At 44.6% G+C, this 22709-nt stretch overlaps 1 protein-coding gene across 3 annotated transcripts in view; it reads right to left on the bottom strand.

The window, feature by feature from the left end:
- The window catches only part of LOC135308221 (contactin-4), a 269514-nt gene that overhangs the window by 58488 nt on the left and 188317 nt on the right, over window positions 1-22709 (bottom strand). For all 3 annotated transcript variants that reach the window (XM_064433116.1, XM_064433118.1, XM_064433119.1), the window contains 3 exons: window positions 10577-10780; window positions 6466-6568; window positions 5690-5874 (listed from right to left, as the gene is read on the bottom strand). In XM_064433116.1, the coding sequence (XP_064289186.1) occupies window positions 5690-5874; window positions 6466-6568; window positions 10577-10780 (492 nt within the window). The remainder of the gene's footprint in view (window positions 1-5689; window positions 5875-6465; window positions 6569-10576; window positions 10781-22709) is intronic.

The following is a 22709-nucleotide window of genomic DNA, read 5'->3' as shown; positions in this document are numbered from 1 at the left end:
AAAAAGACTCAAGCAAATGAGGTGCTAATACATATCCAGAATCCAATTCTCAGCTGGTGTGTATTGATTTCAGTGCTCCTAAGCCAATTTCTAGCAGCTGATGACCTGGTGCAGGCTGTGCAATTCATCATTAATGGCAGATGAAAGGCTGAATGACTTGTCCATTACCATCTCTATTCTAAGGAGATTGAGACTGAGCCCAGGATCAGAGCAGCCTAAAGACCAGAAAGCCAAGTGTAAGAAGTAAAAAAAAAAAAACCAAAACAACCAGATGGGAAAACCAGATGAGTAACTGGAAATGAAGAGTGCAGGCAGTGTGTAAGTCTTGTGCAAAGAAGTGCTCATCCTGCCCCTGATGGGGACACAGCTCCTGAGCACAAACCCCTCAGATCCTGATTTGTTTCCTTCCCAAAGATCACCGGGGTGTGAAACCACACCTCAAGTTACCACTTTTCCTCCCTTCCTTTCCTTCCTCTTGACCTCTACTGCCAGTCAAGCACTCTGAAATCTCTACAACTCCAAGGCGTGCAAATCCTGCACCAAACCAATCTGCTGGAATGCTGTGCCTAAAAAAAAAAATAAAAAAAATCTCTATTTGGCCGAGACTTTGGAAACTCTACAAGACTGACCCTGCCCACCCAGCCAGGAGTTCTGCTTGGCACTAGAATATTAAACACCAGAGGAAAATCTGAAGGAGTTAACCCAGCTGCTAAAACCCCTTCAGTCGTCCCTTCCTCCCATTTACCTCCTGTTCTGCACCATTAGAGGATTTTTTCCCCAGGTTTTGTGGGCTGTGGGTGTTACAGGCACACCCACAGGGACTCTCCTCATGGGTTTAGGTATTTTCCATCCTGACACTAAACTGCAGCTGCTCAGGGGTGTAAGGTGTGGGGTGTTCCATGAGTAGCCTTCACTTTTCATTTCTATTCGTGTTTCACCCTATTTGTATTTTTGCTTCTCCTGCTGGAGAAATGTTTCTCCAAGCAACAATGATAATAACATGAGACTTTTTCTGAATCTCCAAAAATTGGATTTCTCTGGAAGCAGGGTTCCAGCAATCCCTTGGAAAAGGACAAGCTGATAAGAAACAATTCTGTGCTCTGTGCAGGAATGTGTTCTGTGTTCTGGATGCAAGACCTCCCTTGGGCAGCAAAGAACTCAGAACTCAGAGTTACTCCTCCCTGTACTAACTCTTATCTGTGTAAAAGGTGACAAGAGGATTTTCTAGTGAGTGATGTGAAAGAAAGTGAATAATAATATAGTAATAATACAATAATAATGCACTTGCCCTATGTACAGGAATTTTCTTGTCTTTTTATCAGTCCAGAAACTCACTTTATTCAAATTTTCAGCAAACTATTTGTGATTTGGGACCTAAACTGAGCAGACATAAAACTGCCTGATGTTCACTTGTGCAAATTTCCTTTTTAGACTCTAGGCATAATGAAGAGCACAATCTGATTTACATCTGAGGCTGTTTTACAGAGTGGCATAAAGTGGCTTTTGCCCAAATAAAACACAGGCCCATTGATGAAAGGAGGATTCTTTTCACCACAAAATTAAGGAGCCTCACAAATTCCTAGTGGGACTTAGATTTGAGAAGGATTTAATCTGAATGGGGGCCAATTGAATGGGTTTTGCTGAATATCTCAGAAATGCTGCACAGACCTGTAATTAGTGACAGAGAAGTCTGTCTGTCTGCTAAGGCAGATGCTGCTGTGCTGACACTTTTGGAAATCATTTGAGCTGCATTTTTTTCCTCCTCTCCTTGCCTTGCCAGAGCAGGAGAGGATGGGAGATGCTGGGACAACACAGGTGATGCTGAGGCAGCACCTCCATCTGTGCTGGCTCCAGCTGAGCTGCTTTGGAGCTTGGATATTTCCCAGCGTGGATCTGACTGGAAAGCCAGGGCCAAATCCCATGTTTTGTGGCCAAATCCCAGCAAATAAATGTTCTCAGTGGTGGGGCAGCTCCTCAGCCCTCCCTGTGCTGTCACTCCCAGCCCCACGTCCAACCAGCAGCTAATTTTCATATTTTCTGTCATTCGGGTGAAATATTTTGTTGGGAAGGGGGATCTCAAGATGTTGCATTGACTCACCAGAGTCAACATAGGGAAGCAGAGCCCAAGGAGCTCAAACCCAAGGATGAGCAACCTTGGGGTCACAAATATCAGCAAAAGAAGATTGGGCTGAAACAGCATCTAAACTTACCATGAATTAAACATCAATAATAAATAAGCATCTCCTTGATGCTGGCTTTATGAACAAAAAAGGCAATTTCTTTTTAAATTAGCTGGTTAAGGTAATCTGTTTACTGTACTTCTGCCAGGAAAAAAATAATTGTTGGCATTGCTGTTTGCTCAGGATATAAATCTTAGCCCTGCGGAGGGTTAGCAAATGCAAAATTTATGAGCAGCCAGATTAAAAATACAATCAGGTCAATGGGAGTGCATCCCAAAACACACAGCTGAGGGTGTGGAGAGCCCTGGGAGAATCTGGAGGAATCTGAGAGAAGAGAACCCTGGGTCCCACTGGGGACCTCACCTGCCTCAGCCACGGGCTGCAGCTGGCACAGGGAACAAGCTGCCAGGCCAGGAAGGCAGCACCAGCACTGAGAGCTCTAAAAGGTGGAAAAGAAGGGGCTGAGAAGTTTAATAATTCAGGATCAGGGAATATTCTGAGTTGGTAGAAACCCACAAGGATCAAGTGCAGCTGGTGGCCCTGCACGGGACAGCCCCAAGAATCCCAGCAGGAGCCTCTGCCAGGAGTTAACCTGAGGCTGGGACAGCAGGGAGAACAAGAGAGCCAGCAGGGAAATGTGTCACTCAGAGTTGCATCAGTCAGGGGAACAGAAGTGAGCTCTGTAATTGCATTAACAGCACCATGTTTCCATGGGAAGGTCGATCCATCACGGGGGACTCAGCCCTGAAGAAGTGTTTGTGGAGAGCAGCGAAACACAGCCTGCTGCAGGGCTCAGAGAGCAGAAAATGCAGCAAGAACGGATCTTGCACGTTTAATTAACCTTTTCTGCTGCAACAAGGGTGTCAAACAACTTCAGTGTCACTGATATGCTAAGGGAGGAGAAAATAAACTCTGATACAAGAGTGAAACACAGCAGAAGTCAACCTTCCCTGGCACCTTCCACAGCACACAGAGAAGCTGACAATGCTGGGTTAGCTACAGTGAGCAGGTAAATTTGAATTTTCTTTCCTTATTTTATGCCATGCACAGAGGCTGCTAACTGGGTTTAAAGGAGTGGAGCTGTTAGAGCCTCAGTGTGACCTGCAGAGCACATCAGTGCAGGTGGGCAGCACCTCTGATAACCCAGAGCTTTGGGCTGCAGGGACCTCAAATCCCACCCAGGGCCACCCCTGCTATGGCAGGGACACCTCCCACTGTCCCAGGTGCTCCAGCCCCAGTGTCCAGCCTGGCCTTGGGCACTGCCAGGGATCCAGGGGCAGCCACAGCTGCTCTGGGCACCTGTGCCAGGGTCTGCCCACCCTGATGATAAAAAATTTCTTCCTCAAATCCATTCAAACCTGCACCTTTCTGCACCTCCAGAGCGTTTCCCTCTCCAGGCAGCAGCCCTGACCTTCCAAAAGCAGCTTGAAAGCTCTGCAAGCATTACAGTTGTATTTCAATAATGAAATACCATTTCTCAGCTTTAAAAAAACCCCCAATTATTATGGAAAATTAATAAATAATAAGGATAATAATAATAACATAATAAATCATAAGGAAAATTAAAGAAATTCTTTCCCCCAACTCTTTGCATAAAAGTTTACAATAAGTTACTTTCCTTTAAAAAATTCTGCTGCCACACAAAACTCCAGAGCCCAGAATACAGAATGCAATTTGGGGTTTTTTTTAAGAGCTCTATTTTCAGTACTGGCTGCAAAACACAAGTTACCCTAAGAAACCCAACTAGTTCCCTGGAAAATCACCATCCTCAAGACAAGAAGGATGATGTTTTAGTGAATTATCTTTGAAACCTGCAGCAGGGGAGGTGCCTGTCTGCCACCCCTCCCTGGGGAATTCCTCCTCTCCCAGGGAAGAGATGGAAAGAGTTCCCAGCGTGACAGACTGAGAGCAGGACACTCCTCTTCCCAAAAAACCTCGAGATTCTCTGCTGAAATGCCACAATGGGTGTGAAAAGCAGCAGGAGCCACCGTGGCAGCTTTTGTGTAGGATCCAGAGTGGTAAATTCATTACAATAATGAGATTATAATTCGATATATGCTATGGTGGGAGTGTTCCAAAGGCTCCATTTGCTGCTTTCCAAGGAAGGCAGCTCTGGCTGTGGGTACAGCAAAACTGTACAACTGATGAGTCTTTTAATTTACTCTCCACATGGGGAAAATCAGGAGAAAAACACAGCACAGAAAAATGAATCTTTAAATCATCTAATTAAAAGAAATTAAAACCCATTCAAATCAACCCCGGATTCTTTCCTTAACATGAAAAATTTAACTTTGTTCTTGTTCTTTCACTCCTTTTTAACGTTTTCTTATTTTATATTTCCCTCAGTTTTAAAAGGAGAAATGTTCATTTGAAATGGAAGCCCCCAAAGTTCTGATTTCTAAATGAAATTTCTCTCAGAGATATTTCTAATTTGAAAACATCCCTACTTTTTAAAAAAAACTTACATTACCCCCCAAATTCAATTCAGTTTTGCCAGAAGGGTTGGTTCCCAAACTCTTTTTCTGTGGCAAAGTTATTATAAATCAAAAACCATTCTCCTCATCTCTTGAGTTCAACCCAATCTTCCCTGCTGACAGGAGCTCAGGAGCGTTTGGGGGAGAAAACTCTCAATTTTTGTCCATATTTCCTCTGAACAACATGGGATGGGACCAGGGGAGCAACACAACCAGGATTTTTTGGATGCTCTGGAGGTCTCTGCACATCTGTGGGGTGTGGAACCTGCAGCTTCTCCTCTCCAAAACATCTCCAACAGAACCTTGCTACCAAACCCAGCCCCTTGTGCCCCTAAATCCCCTCCCTGCAGCTCTCACTCACCTCTACACAGGTAAAGCCACACTTCCAGTTTGCTTTGTGGGTTGTTCCCAGCAGAAATTTGGGGATGAGCAGCAGGATCAGAGGGATTAATGCCTCTTCTATCTAAAAGAGCAGGCCTAGGAGGCTGAAATTTGGCATTTCACAGTGCCTGGCTCAAGGGCTGTGATTGCAGCCAGGGAAGAGCAGGTGCAGAAAGCCTTTGAGGGGAGAGGGCTCTGCCCTGACACTGTTAAATCCCAACTCCCCCTGCTCTTCAATCACTGATCCTCTTGAAAGCTGTCCTTAATTGGTTATCAGCAATTAACATTTATCCACAAAAGCTGGGGCAACCCATACATCATAAATCCCAAGCTGTAACACAAGGATGCTCCCCCAGATTTCCTGCCTTACCCTCCCAGCCACGAGAAGGAAAATGAGACTTTTCCAAGCATTTCCAGCACGTTTCCATGCCAATGTCCTTCTGGGGATGTGTTTTTGTTCCAGCTGCTCTGATTCTCAATTAATATGCACCATTCAGCCAGGTTTTATTTCAAATTACACCCTTCTCGAGATGTGCCATTTGAAAAGAAAGTCATTTCAAAAATATCCTGGCAAAATTACGTCCTCACAAAATATTTACTGCAGATTGCACTGACTGCAATAAAGAAAGCCCTGAAAGCAGGCAGCCTGCTTACCATAAAACGTCAGTTGTCCCCGTGCCACGTTTTTGCCTCTCACATTTTCAGCCACGCATTCGTAGAGCCCGGCATCCTCCTGCTGGAAGTTGGGGATCTCCAGGAGCCCGCTGGAGCGGTGCCTCCGCGCCTTCCTGGGCAGCTGCTTCCCATCCGCCCTCCTCCAGCTGATCGTGGGCACGGGGCTGGGGAAGGGAGAGAAGGCACAACGACACTGGCAGAGGAAGCCATGGTCAGAGCGAGGGGCCTGGCACAGGGTCAGAGGGGTTTTGTTATGTGGGACTTAACGTGAATGTGTTTATCGCGGTGTATAAGCAGGAGAGATTTTATTATTAAAATAATGTTTTGACCCAGCTGAATTTGGGGTTCTGCTGTAAAAACACATCCATTTTAAGGTGGGGAGGCCCTGGTAGGGGTTTCCCAGAGAAGCTGTGGCTGCGCTAAAAGTGCCCAAAAGACAGGGCTTGGAGCAGCCTGGGATGGTGGAAGGAGTCCCTGCCCACAGCAGAGGTGGCACTGGTTGGCATTTAAGGTCCCTTCCAACCCAAACCATGCATTTTGTGCTGATTTTCCTGCCAGTCCCAACGTTTTGGAAGTGTTGGCAGTGTTTACTCCAGAAACAAGAAACCCCAAGCCCCGTGGCTGCTCTGAAAACTGGCCACAAGTAACTCCTGCTGAGGGAAGTTAGGAACTGCTGCAAACCCCACAAACCCAGCACCACCAACGTGAGGAGCTGCAGGAATAATAATTAATCATAATAATGGATCCAAACTTACTTGCCCAAGGCAAAGCACTCCAGTTTCACCGTGGTGCCTTTCGCAGATGGAACAGTTTCTGGGAACTGCACTTCTATTTTGGGCTCATACTCTCCCATCACCCCTGGGAACATAAAGGAGATGCTAAGGCTTGGTTGAATTTCAGCAGTAAATTCACAAGTGTTCCTGTGCTAGCACAGAGCTGTTCTATACATCATTACTTGCCCAATTAATCCATTCATTTTAAACATGGCTTGTTCCTAACAGCCGTGGAGTGTGGGCTCTTTTCCCATTTACTGCCAGAGGAGAAGCTGAACCAACTCTCCACACCATCTGCCAAAGATTAAAATCTCTTCGTGGCTCTGTTACTTTTTGCTTTTGAATATGCAGGATTTTTGCAGGTAACTTGTGAAATAAAGGGAGCAATAATCAGGGAGGTTCAGCATCTTCTAGAAATGGAACGTGGAACAAACAGCCATTAGGAAAAAAGTTTTAAAACCCCTGGAGTTAACACAGATATTTCTATTAACTTCCAGGATTTCAATGCACAGAGATCTTCTACTCCTCGGGTAATTTCTTTATTTTTTACTGCCCCAGTAAATCACAGAGCGTGGCAGCCTCTTTATGAAATTGTGTTTAAAAATTTGTGCACATAAAAAGGCCATTATACCCCTGACAAATGGCTCCATTTCCAGCCACTGCACTGTCTTAAACCCAGCACATATAATTCCACCAATAGTGATTATCAGCTAATTGATGATTGCAGTTCCAATCTCAACAGTGCGGCACCTCCTGGACGGTGGCCAAGGCAGGAGAGGAGCTGGGTCAGCCCTGGAGAATCCCAAAAATCCAGAAATGAGCCAGCAGGAGCCTGCAGTGACACTGGGGCACGTCAGAGCTGCTGAGGTTGGCCTGTGATTGCTGACTGCTCTTGCTTTTCACACTGGATGCAAGAAAATCCTGTTTTTTTCCTTTAATTTTCCAGTGGTGAAGCTGGAAATGCTGAGTGTGATGCTGACACCAAGTCCACCTCTGCTTGCTGACCTGAATGTTCCCTGTTCTGATGCAAGAGCAGGTGATGTCATCTTTCTTCCAACATAGTAATTGCAAATAAATGTTCAACAAAGTAGCTGCTGCACAGCCTCTGTTGTCAAATTGAAATGCATTTATTAAAAATATGGATACTCTCCCCATATTTGTGTCCTGCCCAGCACATGAAACAGGAAATCTGGGATTTCCTGGTGACATTCCAGCATTACAACCATACAAACAAGAATTACGTGGCATTTCACACATTGGCCCTCTGCATGTTAACACTGCACCCTCCAAAAGCTCAAAATGCTGTTTTCCCAACTGGGACCTGCCAAATTTTTGCAATCTTGCATAAATTTCTCCAAAATCTGTGCTGAATATTTGCTGTGTGAGCTTCAATCAAGCCAAGAACTGCCCTGTGGTCTCCAAAGCAGCAGCTGATAGAACTTGTGGAGATCTTTCCCCCCTTCTCTTCACTCAATTTTTATTTATTCCCATTTCTTTGCCTTGGGTTGGGCCTGGAGAGCTGAAATTCCAGGGGGATAAAACCCCCAGTGGGGTGGGAATGTTTCCCTGGGGCTGTGGGACACCAACTACAGCCACCACCCAACTCAGCCCTGCAGCTCTGGCCTCTCCCAGCCTCACTGTGAACTCCAACCACTGAAAAATCAGGATTTGCACCTGGAAAAATCAGGATTTATATCTGGCAAAACCACAAGGCTCCTGCTGCAATGACCCTGCCTATCTCCATAAATATGTACAGGGTATGAAGTGAGTCCTGCTGTCTCCTCTTTGTAGCAGTAACATCAGAGCAGTTGAGACATCTCCATCCTGAATCCGAGATCATTTCCATGCAGAAAATCCTCAGTTTTCCTGCTGTTCCTGTGTGATTGAACATCTGACTTAGCTGTGCAGGTGGCAGGGATGGAGGAGAAAATAAAGGGCTGAAGCAGAGCCTGGGTTGGTGGCTTGGAGAGCACTCCCAGTGTCAGGGCACATCAGCTGCTCCCTGTGCTGGCATTTCAGAGGCTTTTGTGTCTTTCTTCCAATCTCAAAGCTTAAAAACGTTTTTTGGGCTGAAAGTCCCAGGAATTCAGGAGGAGGCTAATCTGTCTGAGGATTTGATATGCATTTCCTGACAACACCTGTGAAACGTTGCAGTTTAATTGGCCCATGCAGCTGCTGCTGATGGCAATTTTATTCCAGGACTATTTTGGTCCTTTCCCACTGTTACTGTTTCAACCCTGGCATGGCAAATCCCACATTTTAAAGAGAAATAGGGAAGCAGCAGCTCTCAACATCTGGATGGTCTCAGGAGGTTTTGGAGTGGGATGGGGCAGTCAGAGCTGTGCCAGGGCCTCCTGACCCTCACACAGAACAATTCCTTGCCCATCTATCCTTGCCCCATCAGTTTAAAGCCATTTCCTTTTGTTCTATCACTGCACCCTTGTATCAAATTCCTCTCCACTTCTTCCAGTAGGGTTTGCAAAAAAAAAAAATCCTATTATTGGAATATTAAAAAAAGATTATTTCATAACTGCAATTGTTAGCACAAGGCAAATTTAAACATTGCTCTTTGCCATCCATGCCACGGCTCACTGTGGACTCGGAGGGACAGATTTGCTGCTGCTGTGTTTGTAGGAATACAGAATTCCCTGAAAGGGAAGGCAGAGATGGAGCAGAGCTGGAAAAGCAGCACCTCCACTCCTCCCAGTCCAGCTGTGACAATTCCTCATCACCAGCAGCATTTCCCACTCCATCCACAGGGATTCTGACAACCTGATGGGCAGGAGGCTGCAGTACGGAGCCTGCATTTTCCAAGCAAGGAATTTTTGTCAAATCCCATGAGGTGACAGTGGATCTTCTTCCAGGAGAAGTTGCTAACATTGCACTTCTATTCCTGGAACAAATGTCCCAACTGTTAGCCTTTAAACAGAGACATTTTAATTAATTTTAATTGGAAATTAACATGCAAATGTATTTTTCTTATCTGCTCCAAAATGATGATGATACAGATCAATTGTCTGTATAAATTTAGAAATCCTCTTTTGCTTTCTTCTCTCCTTTTTTGTATTATTCCACAGACCACTAATAATAGCACTAATTCTGCTGGGAAACACAGGCTGAGCTAACAGTTACCGAAACAACAAAGTGCCTTTGTTCACTTTTGGGCTGCATAAAATGAGAAAAACTGCTATGTCCAGACTCTAAAATCTATTTAGTTTCCTGTCTTTGGCCAACTCCCACTGGGTTTTTCTTTTGTAATTACTGCCTGACTCTCACAGTTGCTCCAGCAGTGGAGAGAGCAACTTTGGCTGTCCATAAGTTTGAGCCCCAGCTCCAGCACCACTGAAAAACTGTGAGAGGGGAAAACCCTTCCTGTCCTGGATTGCCAGGTAAATTGTATTCTATTTGCCATCTGTATGGCAGTTGTCTTCTGTTCAGTGGGCAGTTTTTGGGGGAGAACATCTGCTGATAACAGGCTGTGGAATGTCCCTGCATGGCTGATAAGAACTGCAGCTTCCATTGGGAGATGCTCCACCCAGAGGGAGGAGCCAAACATTCCTACCTGGATATAATCTGAGATTCTGGAACACAGCACAGCTTCTCCACTGGATTTCCCAGAGGAGCAGCAGCTGCCTCTTTCACTGATCTTCAGAGGAAGACTACACCCTTCTCCAGGATCTCTGTTCCAACAGAACCACACCCAACACTGCAGGAGGGCTGAGCCACAATTCCAATTGGACTGCTACCAACACCGTGACCCACAGGGTGTCAGGCTGTGTTCTGACTCTAGCAGTGTTCTTTTGGTTCACTGCATTGTTTATTTTATCTTTTTATTTTCTTCCCTATTAAAGAACTGTTATTCCTGTCCCCATATTTTTTGCCTGAGAGCCCCTTAATTTAAAATTTATAACAATTGAGAGGGAGGGCGTTTACATTTTCCATTTCAGGGGTGGCTCCTGCCTTCCTTAGCAGACACCTGTCTTTCCAAACCAAGACACTCCAACAGAAACACTTCAGCCAATTTTTACTTTCTGGGCGACATCCAGCCACGAAAACACAGCAAAGCCCCAGGGGCAGCTGGGGAGGGTCCTACCGTCGTTCCTGAGGACGAGGGGCGTGGGTGGCCCCAGCACCTTGCTGTTGGTCACGGTGTTGGTCACCACGCAGGTGTAGTTGCCCACGTCCGAGGTCTCCACCTTGGCGATGTACAGGTTCCCGGTCTCCTGGGACACGAAGCGCCGGTTGTCCTGGTGCACAAAGGTGGGGTACTCGTTGAAGATCCAGGCGTAGGTCAGCTCTGCAAGCACAAGGGACCCGCTGTCAGCAGGGAAAAATGGAGACAGCACAGCCCGTGGAACAAGCCCCATGGCTGCTGATGGCCTGGTGGATTGCACCTTTTTATCTTCTCTGTATTCCCTGATGCCCTTCTGGTTTTTACCTTTTTATCTGCTCTATATTCTCTGATGCCATTTTGTTTTTTCACCTTTTTATCTGCTCTGTATTCCCTGATGCTGTTTTGGTTTTTACCTTTTTGTCTTCTCTATATTCCCGATGCTATTTTGGTTTTTACCTTTTTTCTTTTATATATTCTCTGATATATATTTTTGGTTTGTTTTTTTTTTATATGCTCTTTTTTTGTTTTTATCTTTTTTTTTCTCCTTCATATTTTCTCTGATGCCGTTTTGGTTTTTGCCTTTTTTTTTTCCTCTATATTCTCTGATATATATATGTTTGCTTTTTGGTTTGGTTTTTTTGTATGCTCTGTTTTGGTTTTTACCTTTTTTACTTCATATATTCTCTAATGTCCTTTTGATTTTTATCTTTTTATCTTCTCTGAATTCTCTGATCCTGTGTTGTTTTTTTTACCTTTTTTTACTTCATATATTCTCTGTATTCTCTAAACATATATTTTTACCATAGTTTAGCTTCAATGCTTTCCTAGGCAGAAAGACAAAACAAATTCCAGGATCCTTGTGCTGTCCTGGCTCTCTTTAGAAACCAAGGCTGAAAATGGCTTTTTGAGACAAATTTTTGTGAACAGGGCCTGGATCTCATCTGAGGGGGGAGAATTTAGAACTGGGGGTGTTAATTCACCGGGCAGGTTCCTAATTGGGGTGTTCTTGTCAGATAGGCTAATTTGCAGAATCTATAAAAATTGTACAGAAATCATGAGCAGGGTGCATCCTCAGCCTTTTCCACCTGCTGAATTTGTGCACTCAAGGCTCCTTACATCAAGGTGCCCCTTTTATCACCCTAACTGTGTCTGGCTCATATTTTTAGGACCAGAGGAAAAGGCATCACTCCAAATGCAAATTTCCAGCTGTGATGCTTCCAATCCCACACACGGATCTGATATTCCTGCTACTCCTTCCACTTCATGCAGAATAAAATGCATTTCACAGGAATCTCACCTTTTTGTTGTGAACATTCCAGCCTGCCCATGGCTTTGCTTTCATCCTCCCTAATTAATTTTTTTCCCCCCCTTAAAGCCAGTTGTGAGGAGGATGTGCCAAGTTGTGTTATCACCCACTGGATGCTTTATTCCTCAGGAATTTCTGAATCAGCAGAAAACTGAACACTAAATTAAGCAGCTGTAATCTTCTCTGTGACTAATTAGACAGGGCTCTGTGTTTTATAAGGCGTCTTTGGAAGTTATTTGAGCCATAAAGAAGAAGTGAGAGACGTTGCAGAGGCTGTGAGTGAGGTTAATGCAGTCTAACCCTGTTATATCTGCCTGAGCCAAATGCCCAAACACACTCAAAGAGCCTGGAGTGGATACAAGACTGCTGCAGTTTTCTAAGGGAACACTAATTATACTAAAAATCACATTCTTGTTTTAATACTCTAATGAGTCGTGGCTGTAATTGACCTCAACTACCATTAGGTACTTTGGAAAATATATTCTGCCCTCACGTCCCACTGTTCCCAGCCAGAAGAGGCTGAATGCAGCCTTTTGGCCTTTATTTATTTATTTTTAACAACAGGACTTGAAAATGCCTGCTTAGACTTTTAGAAAGGCATGATAATTCTGTTTATGAGGGAATATCTAATCATCATATTTACACATGTGCATCTCATTAGAAGGAACCTCATGCTGATGTCAAGAGGATACTCAGAGCAAACAAGGTACCATTCCCAGCCAGCTTATTATTTTCTGCAAGCAGTTAAGTTTGGTTTGGGTTTTTTTTGTTTATTTTTGCTTTTTGTTTTGGTTTTTTTTTTTTTTTTTTTTTTTTTTTTTTTTTTTTCTTTTTTGGTTAAATTTACTCTCGGTGAACAATTATCTTGCTCCTCCAGAAGCAGCCAGCACCAGGCAAATAAACATCCCTGCCCTGGGATGTACAGAGGTGTTGAAATTGGAGTGATTCTTCACACCAAGGTTTCCACCAGAGCCTCCTGAGCTCTGCAATTTCAGCTCTGAAAGTGGAAATGGTGACCTGACCACAGGAAAACAGTGGGGAGGGAATTTCTGGATCAATCCCTGTCCCTCCCATCCTCCCCCAGGAGGTATCATAGGTATAATTGCATCCCAGAAAGGGCTGCTGCTTTTCTCTGTGAGCCAGTATCACTTTAATTGCTAAAAACCTTCTAATTTCCAGGTTAAATACTTTCATTGTAGTCTCTGGTTCTGTGCTTGTGGGCTAATGATGCCTTTGGCTTAAGGAGTTCTCATCTCTTTGCTGGTGAGAGCCACTGAGAGCCCTTGTGCTGGCATTTTCAAGACTTTCCAGCCCTATAATCAATGTAGGAGCTTTTCCTGGGCTCTGCCTCAGTTAAAAGGTCTGGGATAATTCTGTCACTGGTGCTGAGGGCCAGCTTGGGAGCCCTGGGCAAGCAGGAGGCTGGGCTAGAGGAGCAGGTCTGACCAAAGAGAGAAACAAAGGGATGAGCTGGGATCCCTCCAAACTGGTGGAAGGAACTGAGTGAGACCCATTTCTAGAGGGCAAAACACTGAAATCCCCCCAAAGCCACCTTCAAGCTCTGTTAATTTGGCTGAATAAAACTGAGGAACACAGTAAAGGTCTGAAGGTGCAGTTGTGCCTTCCTACCAATGCCAGAGAGATCCAACTGCCCAAATGACACAATTACATATTAGGAGCAGTCCATTATTGCTATATAAAATTTAAAGATCTTTGAAATAGATTGCTGTACAATATTTAAGGGTTGTAAGGGCTGGGTAGGCAGGGCACAGGAGGCTGGGCAAGAGGAAGAGATCTGATCAAAGACAGGAACAAACGGGATCCCTCCAAAATGAAGAACCCAGTGCAGGGGAGACTAAAGGAGACCCATTTCTAGAGGGCAAAAAATTGAAATCTCCCCCAAAGCCACCTTCAAACTCTGTTAATTTGGCTGCATAAAACTGAGGAACACAGTAAAGGTCTGAATGTGCAGCTCTGCCTTCCTATCAAAGCCAGAGAGATCCAACTGCCCAAATGACACAGAACTGGACATTAGGAGCAGTCCATTATTGCTATATAAAATTTAAAGATCTTTGAAACAGATTGCTGTACAATATTTAAGGGTTGTAAGGGCTGGGTAAGCAGGGCACAGGAGGCTGGGCAAGAGGAGGAGATCTGATCAAAGGCAGGAACAAATGGGATCTCTCCAAAATGAAGAACCCAGTGCAGGGGGGACTAAAGGAGACCCATTTCTAGAGGGAAAAACACTGAAATCCCCCCAAAACCACCCTCAAACTGTTAATTTGGAACACAGTAAAGGTCTGAAGGTGCAGCTGTGCCTTCCTATCAATGCCAGAGAGATCCAGCTGCCCAAATGACACAGAACTGGACGTTAGGAGCAGTCCATCATTGCTCTATAACATTTAAAACTGGCTAATTCTTCCTCTCTCCTCCTCTCAAACCCCATGGGCCTGATGGAACATGGAGCCCAGGGAGCAGCAGGGACTGGAGCATCTCTAAGTGCTGCTGCTTGTGTAGCAACATGTAAATAAGTACTCCCTCCCAGTGCCTTTGATTTCCTGAGAGATCCTGGTGCAATATTTATGGCTCCTCCGAGCTGACAGGTTCCTTTTGATAAGGTCTGCCTCTCTAATTGCTCTGGAAGTGACAGGCAGCTCACATCCCACAGGCAATTTGTAACTCCTGAGCAAACAGACACTTCAAACACAGCCTGGGGTGGCTCCTGGTGATGGAAAGGTTTCCCAAAGTCACCAACACAGAGCCTTGGAGCACAAGGAGCCAGCAGACACGGGCAACCCGTGGCCCTAATCACACACCAGGCTCTAATTCCTTGAGGAATGCATTACAAACTCCTCCTGTCTAATTTGGGGCCCTTTTCATGGGATTTTTGCCTAATTTCTCACGCTTTTCATTTCCCCTTTAAAGCAGATCTCTCAAACATAGACTATTACTCAATTTCTGACCTGTATTTGCTGTTTTTAAAGGAGAGGAGAAACCCCACGAGCTTCAATCCCTGTGCCTGGTCATCCCTTCACAGACCCAGGACATCTTGTAACCTTATTTTTCTTCATTTCCGTTATTTACTCTACAGTGAAAGCTGCACAGAAATTCTGAGTAATTATTAACTTAGGCCTGTGCTTTGCCAAAATAACATTTCTCTGCTTGCCCCTCTGGGACGTGCACATATTTTGCCTCTGCCTTCAAGTAGAAGAAACTCTTCTTGATTTTTTTTTTTTAAGTCTCTTCCATAAAGTCAGGGCTGCCACTTAAAAAGGTCTCTGTGGCTATTATGGGAAGAGCTATTAAAATACCAAGATTATGGCAGCCATAAAGCTGAGGAGAATGATGGAATTTTGGGTTCAGCATTAGCCAAAAAATGGGGGTCATTTATCATTTTTAATAAGAACAGTGTGGGTACAATACACTATTATTTTTATAGGCTTTGCTGAAAGTTACAGAGATTAATCCAATCTTCAATGATTGCTATAATTCCTACCTTATCACCCACTCTGTCACGCTCAAGCTGGACAGGTGGGAACTGATTTTCAGTGGAAAAACAGAAGGTTTTCTGTAAATCATGATGCACAAAAATGATGTTTCATTACACATGGCAACAGAAAAACATGAAATTAAGGAAATTATGAAATCCTCCCTTTAAACTGACCCAAACAGCCCAAACTATGACTGAAACATTAATTATTTTTGAGACATTTTGAAAGGAGAGTTGAGGCTCATCCCCTGCTATAAACAGTTTAAATCCAGATGGGGTGAACACAGCTCAGAGTATTTGGTTGGCACTTCCCTTGATCATGCACTTCTGTACATTTATGGTTGTTTCAAAATTTTTTTCAAAATTCAATTTTTTTTTCAGAATGCACTTCTGTAAATTTATGGCTGTTTTAAAATTATTTTTTAAAATTCAGTTATTTTTGCAGAATGTACTTCTGTAAAATTATGGCTGTTTAATTTTTTTTTTCAAAATCCATTCATTTTTTTGCAGGATGGGAAGTGCTGAAGTTTTCCTGTCTATTTTGCTCCCTGCCATTCCCAGACAGAGCCAACAGCAACAGTGAAGTTTTTCCTGGTGAGAAGCTGTTCCCTCAACTATTGTAGTGCAGGTGATGGTCAGGAGGATTCTGCACTTTGCTTTTAGGTGATTTAGCCAAATTTCTTGGTTCTGGGTGTTCCTGTGCCAAAAATTCCCACCTGCTCTTTTTTTTTAAATATATCCAAATGCTATAATATCATTTTGTTGTACAGCCCCCAGCCATACCCACAGTTGTTGTATAGAAAACTAATTTTTGGTGGATAATTTGCAGACTGCTGGGCTTTTTTGCTCTGATTGCTTCCATTTCAAACTGCTCATAAGTGAACGTTACAGCAAATTTGGGCAAAGCTAAAGCTGAACTGATTATCTGATGAGTGTCCTGTGAACCTGAGCTGTGTTCTCAATTTGCTTATTAAAATCTGCCAACTGCTTGTTGGGATACTCATAATTCAAATTCCATAATTGCAAATTTCACTGTGATTTGATTGAGCAATCAGCACCCATAGCCCCGTGAATCACAAAATGTGAGCAGCAGAGAAGGCTCCAAGTGCCACCAGCCCCTGGCAGAGCACGCTGGGGAGGGGAAAAAGGGAATTATCCAGGAAAGGGAAAAAGGGAATTATCCAGGAAAGACAAACCCCTGGAACAACTCTCTGTGATCATGGCCCTACCCAGCCCTGTGAGGCTCCTCTCCACACACTCCAGTCCTCTGCAATTCCTGCAGTTTGGACCATTTTTCTCTTTCCAGTTTTATTTTAATGTTAAAGCTACATGAATTATGCACTGCCCTTTTTTTTTTTTTTTTTGGTGGGGCTACAGACAGTTCCATGCCAGCACCACTGGATCAATTTTTTATCTTCTAGTCTTAAATAATTGCAGAACAATTTAAGGAAATCGGCCTGGACAAAAGTATCACCTGGTAATTCTCCCTTTGAGTCTGAGCTCTGCTACATCACACCACAGCTCTGGGCCTCAAATGCAGGTTTTAATAAAAAGAATGATAAATAATGAACAAGATTAATCTAAAGTTAATAAAACACGTTTAGATGAACCCTCAGCTATGCCAAATCTGAGGGCACAGTTACTCAGCAGCCAGGCAAGAGAGAAATGTGCTGTCACAAGTTTATAAGAACAAGAAAAATGCACAAAATTACCCAATTTCTGTGTTAGATCCATTCTCACAGCAATTTTCAGTGCTGTGTTTGCCTCCCAGCCCCTCGACTGCCCAGCTCTGGGTAATTAAAAGGGCAAGAGGTCTTCATTACCTGAAGCCTAATCAATATCCCCTGTATCTGGGGCATCTCCTGGGTGTCTAAAGCAGTTCAGAATTTGGCTGCAGACAGCTGGCCTGGCTTATCTCTGCCAGGCAGCTGTGGGTGGCTGTGAGCACTAACCATGATTGCACTCAGCCATCAGCAACCTGAACCCCAAGGGAGGAAAATCAACACCAATCTTTATCTGTGCTGAATAGAAAACATCAGCAGATGAGGTCCTGCGCTGGGGCATTTGTCCAGTGAAATACCAAAACTATTTCTACAGCATCAGCTGGGCACAGCCACCCTCCCATCGAGACAGCGTGGCTGCTCTGGGGAGAAACTTGAGGGGTTTTGTCTGAAAAGCTTTTCAAACTTGTCTTACAGATATTTACAGCCAGTCTTGCCTGAAAGGAAAAGCCACTCACCAACCCAAGCTGTGTTTATCTCTCTGGTGCTCACTGGAAATGGTGAACCAGGACTGGAGTTATGCCACTCCCAAGCCCTTCTCATTTAAACTGAAATTTCTGGAGGCAGGCTCACCCCAGCAAGGATCACCTGGGTGAATCTGTCTCTCTCTGTAAATTCATTTCAATGAGGAAATTCTGGTAATAAAAAAGGATTAATGGCTTGATAAGGTCCAGAGAGTGGCATCAACATCTTTGCAAAGAAACACTCATCTTCACCTGACAGGCAGAGAGAAAGCACCCCTGACACCCAGAAACAGGAGAGATCAGCCAGAGAACAGCACAAAAAGGAGCCTGGGCTGAAGCTGCTAATTTCTTATAAGCAACCACCAAAAGACAATAAAAACACGGGAAGCTGGGTATGTGCACAAGCGATGGCTACACTGAATTAACTTCTGCTCTGCATCTGTGCTGTGAGGGATTCAGTCACTGCTGATGTTCTCCAGGCTTGTGTTACATAAAGTGCTCCCCACATCACCTGAAGGAATGACTCACAGATTTAATCCATCGGTTGGTTTTCTGTTTAAAGTCACACAGAGTTAGCCTAAAAATCCTTTTCTGTGTGTGCACTAGCTTCAGAAAAGCTAAAGGTCCCTGGGCTTGTTTTAAACCATATTTCAATGTGACCTAGCTAATCCTTTAATACCAGCTTTCACTACCTTTGATCTGTAGTTGTAAGAGATTTGATCAAACCTCTAAAAAAAAAAAAGTTGGTTGCAGAGGAATTTTCTTACTGCAATGAATTAAAATTATGATCCACTCCAAGGCTGGAATGTCTGCCCAAACAGCCTGAGGGGGGTATGGCCTGTAGGGCACTTGCCTGTAGCACACAGGAAAAAACCATTCTCTTCAGTTATTTGATAGATAATCAGTGTTTAGTGTCACAATAAAGTGCTTTGATATCTACCATCCTGGTTGCACATTTGTTATATTTAAACACATCATGGTTGCATTTTTAGGCACTTCACGTGCATGAGGTAACAGAAAATGCCCAAACCAATACCCCCATTGATTTTTCAACAACAAAACATCAGCCCCATAGGAATGGGGGCTCCCACAGCCAGGATGGTTGACTTGAACACAGCAGAATGTGCACCCAGGGGTGTGGAACCCCAAATTTGACACACCAGTGCTGTGTTTGTGTCACTGGGCACGTTCTGCATCCCTGGCTGCCTCCGAGGGCTGTGCAGAGGCCAGCAGAGCTGGGTGTGCAGGGAAAGGGTCAGCAGAGCCTGGGAGCAGGACTCTGATCTCTAATTTAGTTCATAAAGACATCACAAGATGTTACAGCTCCCGATAAATGCTATTGACTGGGCTCTGTCAGACAGATTTCACTCATCTTTAGCCAAACCCTGCCGGCCCTACCCCCTCTCAATCCCATTTCAATCTTCATTTAGTGCTGACTGCAACCAAACAGGGAATAAACCACACCACTGGCTCGCAGATGATTTCTTTTTAAAGATGTCACGAGCTGTCACTGATAAATAAAAAATCCATTAACGCCGTGTTCCTCATTATTTCCCTGTTTCCAAGGTCTTCAGTGGAGGGCTGAGCCTCTTCCCTTCCAGTTACAGACCCCAGAGCCCCTCCTGTGTCCTTGCCACCCACCTGGGGCACAAAAAGGGAATGCTGGGGGTGCTGACTCTGCAGGTGACAAGGGACGCGTGCCAGCTGAAAATCTGGGTCTGTTCTTGACCCAGCCCCTAGTTTTTGCACCTCAAAATTCCTCCCAGCTGAAACGAGGCAGATCCCACTCACCACCTCAGGTGCTTAAATGAGTGTAAATCTGTGATGAGCTTGGCATTTGTGCTGTAAGGAATATTTGTAATTTCATAAATCTCTCAATTAAGAGAGCTCTGTGTGTTCCCTGTGCTGTCAGAAATATCAAGCCAAAGCACTCCTAAATTAGAGGAGAATTTATCCTTATCCTTCATCCTCAAATATGTTGATAAACTTGTGCACAAACTGAATCAGCAGTTTTAGAGAAAGGATTATGTCAGATTAATTTTAATCTAATCCATTTCTATCTCCTGAGAAGCTTTTTACTTCTTGCTTTTAATAATTTAAACGGTGACTGTGGCAGAGCATAAAAAATAAATGATGGGAGATGCACTTTAAATGGAAGTTACCATTCTCAATCACTTTTTATTTAAATGAGAGTTTCATATGCCTGATTTTAAGTTTAATGAACCCCATTTTTGCTGAACTGTAATAATCTCCATCACATGGAGCCAGACACAGACAAATTACAAAAACCCAGGGTGTGACTCACTCCCTGTGATGGAAGGAGACACCTGGAGGGAAATTTGGGCTGAATTTTGAGGGAATTTTTTTGGCAGAAATGCTGCCAGGCTGCTCAGATGCAGCTTTCAGGAGCAGGACACAAAGTGCAGCAGTTGGAAGCTTTGGGAAGTTGTTTTCTGGATCTTGGCCTGAGATCAATCACTCAGAGGCTTTTTGAGCTCAGCTTTTCATGCTCTGGAAAACGCTTTTAGGGTGCTGGCACTTTGGGCATGGGAATTTTCCTGCTTTTGGGGACATGGGAGTGGCAGTCACTATAAGGGGAAGAGCTGGTGACAGGTTCAGGTATTTTTCTGCATCTTTTGCTCTCCTCATGGTCTCCTCCAGCTCCCACACATCTCCAGCACTCATCCTGCATCCCCCTCCTGGGAATTCCTGCTGGAATTTCACATCTTCCCATTCCAGGAAAGTCAGCTGTGAGCTGTGGAGCTCCAGCTCATGGGAACACCACCCTGCTGGGGCATTTTCCTGTTTGTTTGGGAACTGAGCCTCCCCTCTGTCCCTCCCTGCATTCTCCAAGCAGAATTATCCATGGAAAACAAGGTTTAACCCACAACCCAGGCAGGTTTGCAACCCCTCCTGATGCCCCAGGTCTGCCAACACCAACCCAACACCACAGCCAAATCCATCAAAATCCATCACTGACCGTCCCTAATGGGAAAATATTTCCCTGCCTCCTTTTTCTTTGCTTTTCCAGCCCCAAGGGAGAGTTTACCTGCTCAGATTTTCCCTCCAGCCTTGGGAGTGATCCATGACAGGCTGCTCAGTAACCCTGCAGCCTTCTGACAAATAGCTGAACCAACTTCCAGCCAGCTTAGCAGATTTTTTGCTTGGTTTCCTGGAGAAATGGAACTTTTACAGCCACGGTGCCCACCCATGTGTGCGAGGCTCCTCTCTAAATTAGCTTCTCACTAATTGGAACCAAATCTGACCAAGCAGCAAAGGCTTCCAAAGACATTAAGACAGCAGAGAAAGGGGAGAAACTATCAATCCTTTAATAAGGAGTAACAGGGGTAGCTCAGCCCTTTGACAACCTGCCTGGCAAGGGGGAACTGGGAATACAGCTTCTGTAAAACTCACATTTCTCAAAAGCTCTGGCCATCCCACACTGAAAGAAACAGGAAAATAAAGGCTGAATGTTAAGGTTGCTGTAGTGGAGTGAGGACATTAAAAGCTCCAGGATTCCTGCTATGCTCCATTTGCTGATCATGGTATAAAAATGCCTGATAATTGCCTTTTTCCTCCTGTACTCTTCTGATTTTTCCCAGGTTTGCTGCCCTTCCTCGTTGCACTGCATGGTGGGGGCTGTACAAACATGAGTCACAATTTGTGGGATGGATTATCTACAAGACAAACCCCCAAATCATTCATCCCACTAGAGGCATCAGCCACCCTGACAGCCCAAAGATCCTCACTGTTCCCAGCCCATGAAGTGTCCATCATCCCTTTAAAAAAAAACAATAATAAAAGGAGAGGAAAAAGCGAGCAGCCAAGTGAGCAGCCCCTAATGATTTGTGTGCCCAGGAGTGGTTTTAGCAGCACTGGAATCTGTGAAGTGCTTTCTGCAAACACGTTTGGTGTCCACACTTCACTCCTGCCCGTGCAGCATGAAAGGCTGGGATTGAGATGGGATCAGAATTGCCATCTCCTCTGTCAAATGCTAAAATTTAGTTAGTTCTACTTGATTAAGCTGTGCAACAGAACTAAAAGTTTTCCTGCATACCGGCAGGGAAAGAAAGGCAGAGAGAATGAGAAAACCTGAATGCATCCAATCTGTGAAAAGATGTGGGAATGATTCTCTGTCAGCAGCTCAGCTCAGACACAGAGTGCTCCCATCCATGGCTGTGTTTCCATCAGGAGTGATGCCATCAGATAGGAAAGAATCATGGGAACAACTGAGCTTTAATGAATGTCCTCCTCTTCAGGAAAATGGAATTTTCCAAGTGCACTGAGAACATGGGCACTGCAGAGACAGAAAACCGATTTTCCTTGAAATCCTGCCTTTGTTCACTCAAGGGGACACAGCTCCCCAGGAAGGTCAGGAGGAACAGAGGGACAAAGTGTCTGAGGAACCAAGGTTCAGAGAGAGGAATTATTGGGGGATTCAGTTCCAGGGCCAGCAGGAACCTTTGAGGATGTGTCTACAGGAGAAGACACATCCCACAGAACACCAGCGGGTTCCCAGTGGAGCCCTTTGTTATCTAAAAAAGCCATCAGCTGGTTGATCTCTTGCCCAGATTACTGAGCTGGATTGGGAGTGAGAACAGATGTGCTCCAGCTGTGGTGAGTGGGGGAAGAGAGAGGCACAGAGCACTCTCAGAGCAGGACACACCGCCAGGGAATGCCACGAGAACACGGAATTCAAATCATCAAGTAATTGAGAGATCATTTTCAGCAGCCCTCTGTGTTCACTCAGCATTTCTCACAGCACTTGGAGAGCTCCATCTCCACAGGCTTTTCCCACGAGGGCTGCAAGGCAAATGTCATGAGAACATGGTTATAGATCTTGCTAAAGATGAACCAGAGAAACTCACAGGAAGGAGGGGGGGGTGAGAGAAATCCTAAAGACAAGTTCATTTATCTTCCCAGAGAAGGGAGGGGAAGGGTTTCCAGACCTGTTTGTCCTGCATGAGGAAGGGTATACCACCAGCCTGTCAAGTAGAAAATCCTTTCCAAGACTGTATTTTTTTAGCCTCTGGACTCACAACGAAATGCCAGGGATGCTAGAAGGAATTTG

Source organism: Passer domesticus, chromosome 9 (assembly GCF_036417665.1).
Source record: "Passer domesticus isolate bPasDom1 chromosome 9, bPasDom1.hap1, whole genome shotgun sequence".
Lineage (NCBI taxonomy): Eukaryota > Metazoa > Chordata > Aves > Passeriformes > Passeridae > Passer > Passer domesticus.
This window is presented reverse-complemented; position numbering and strand designations above follow the sequence as displayed.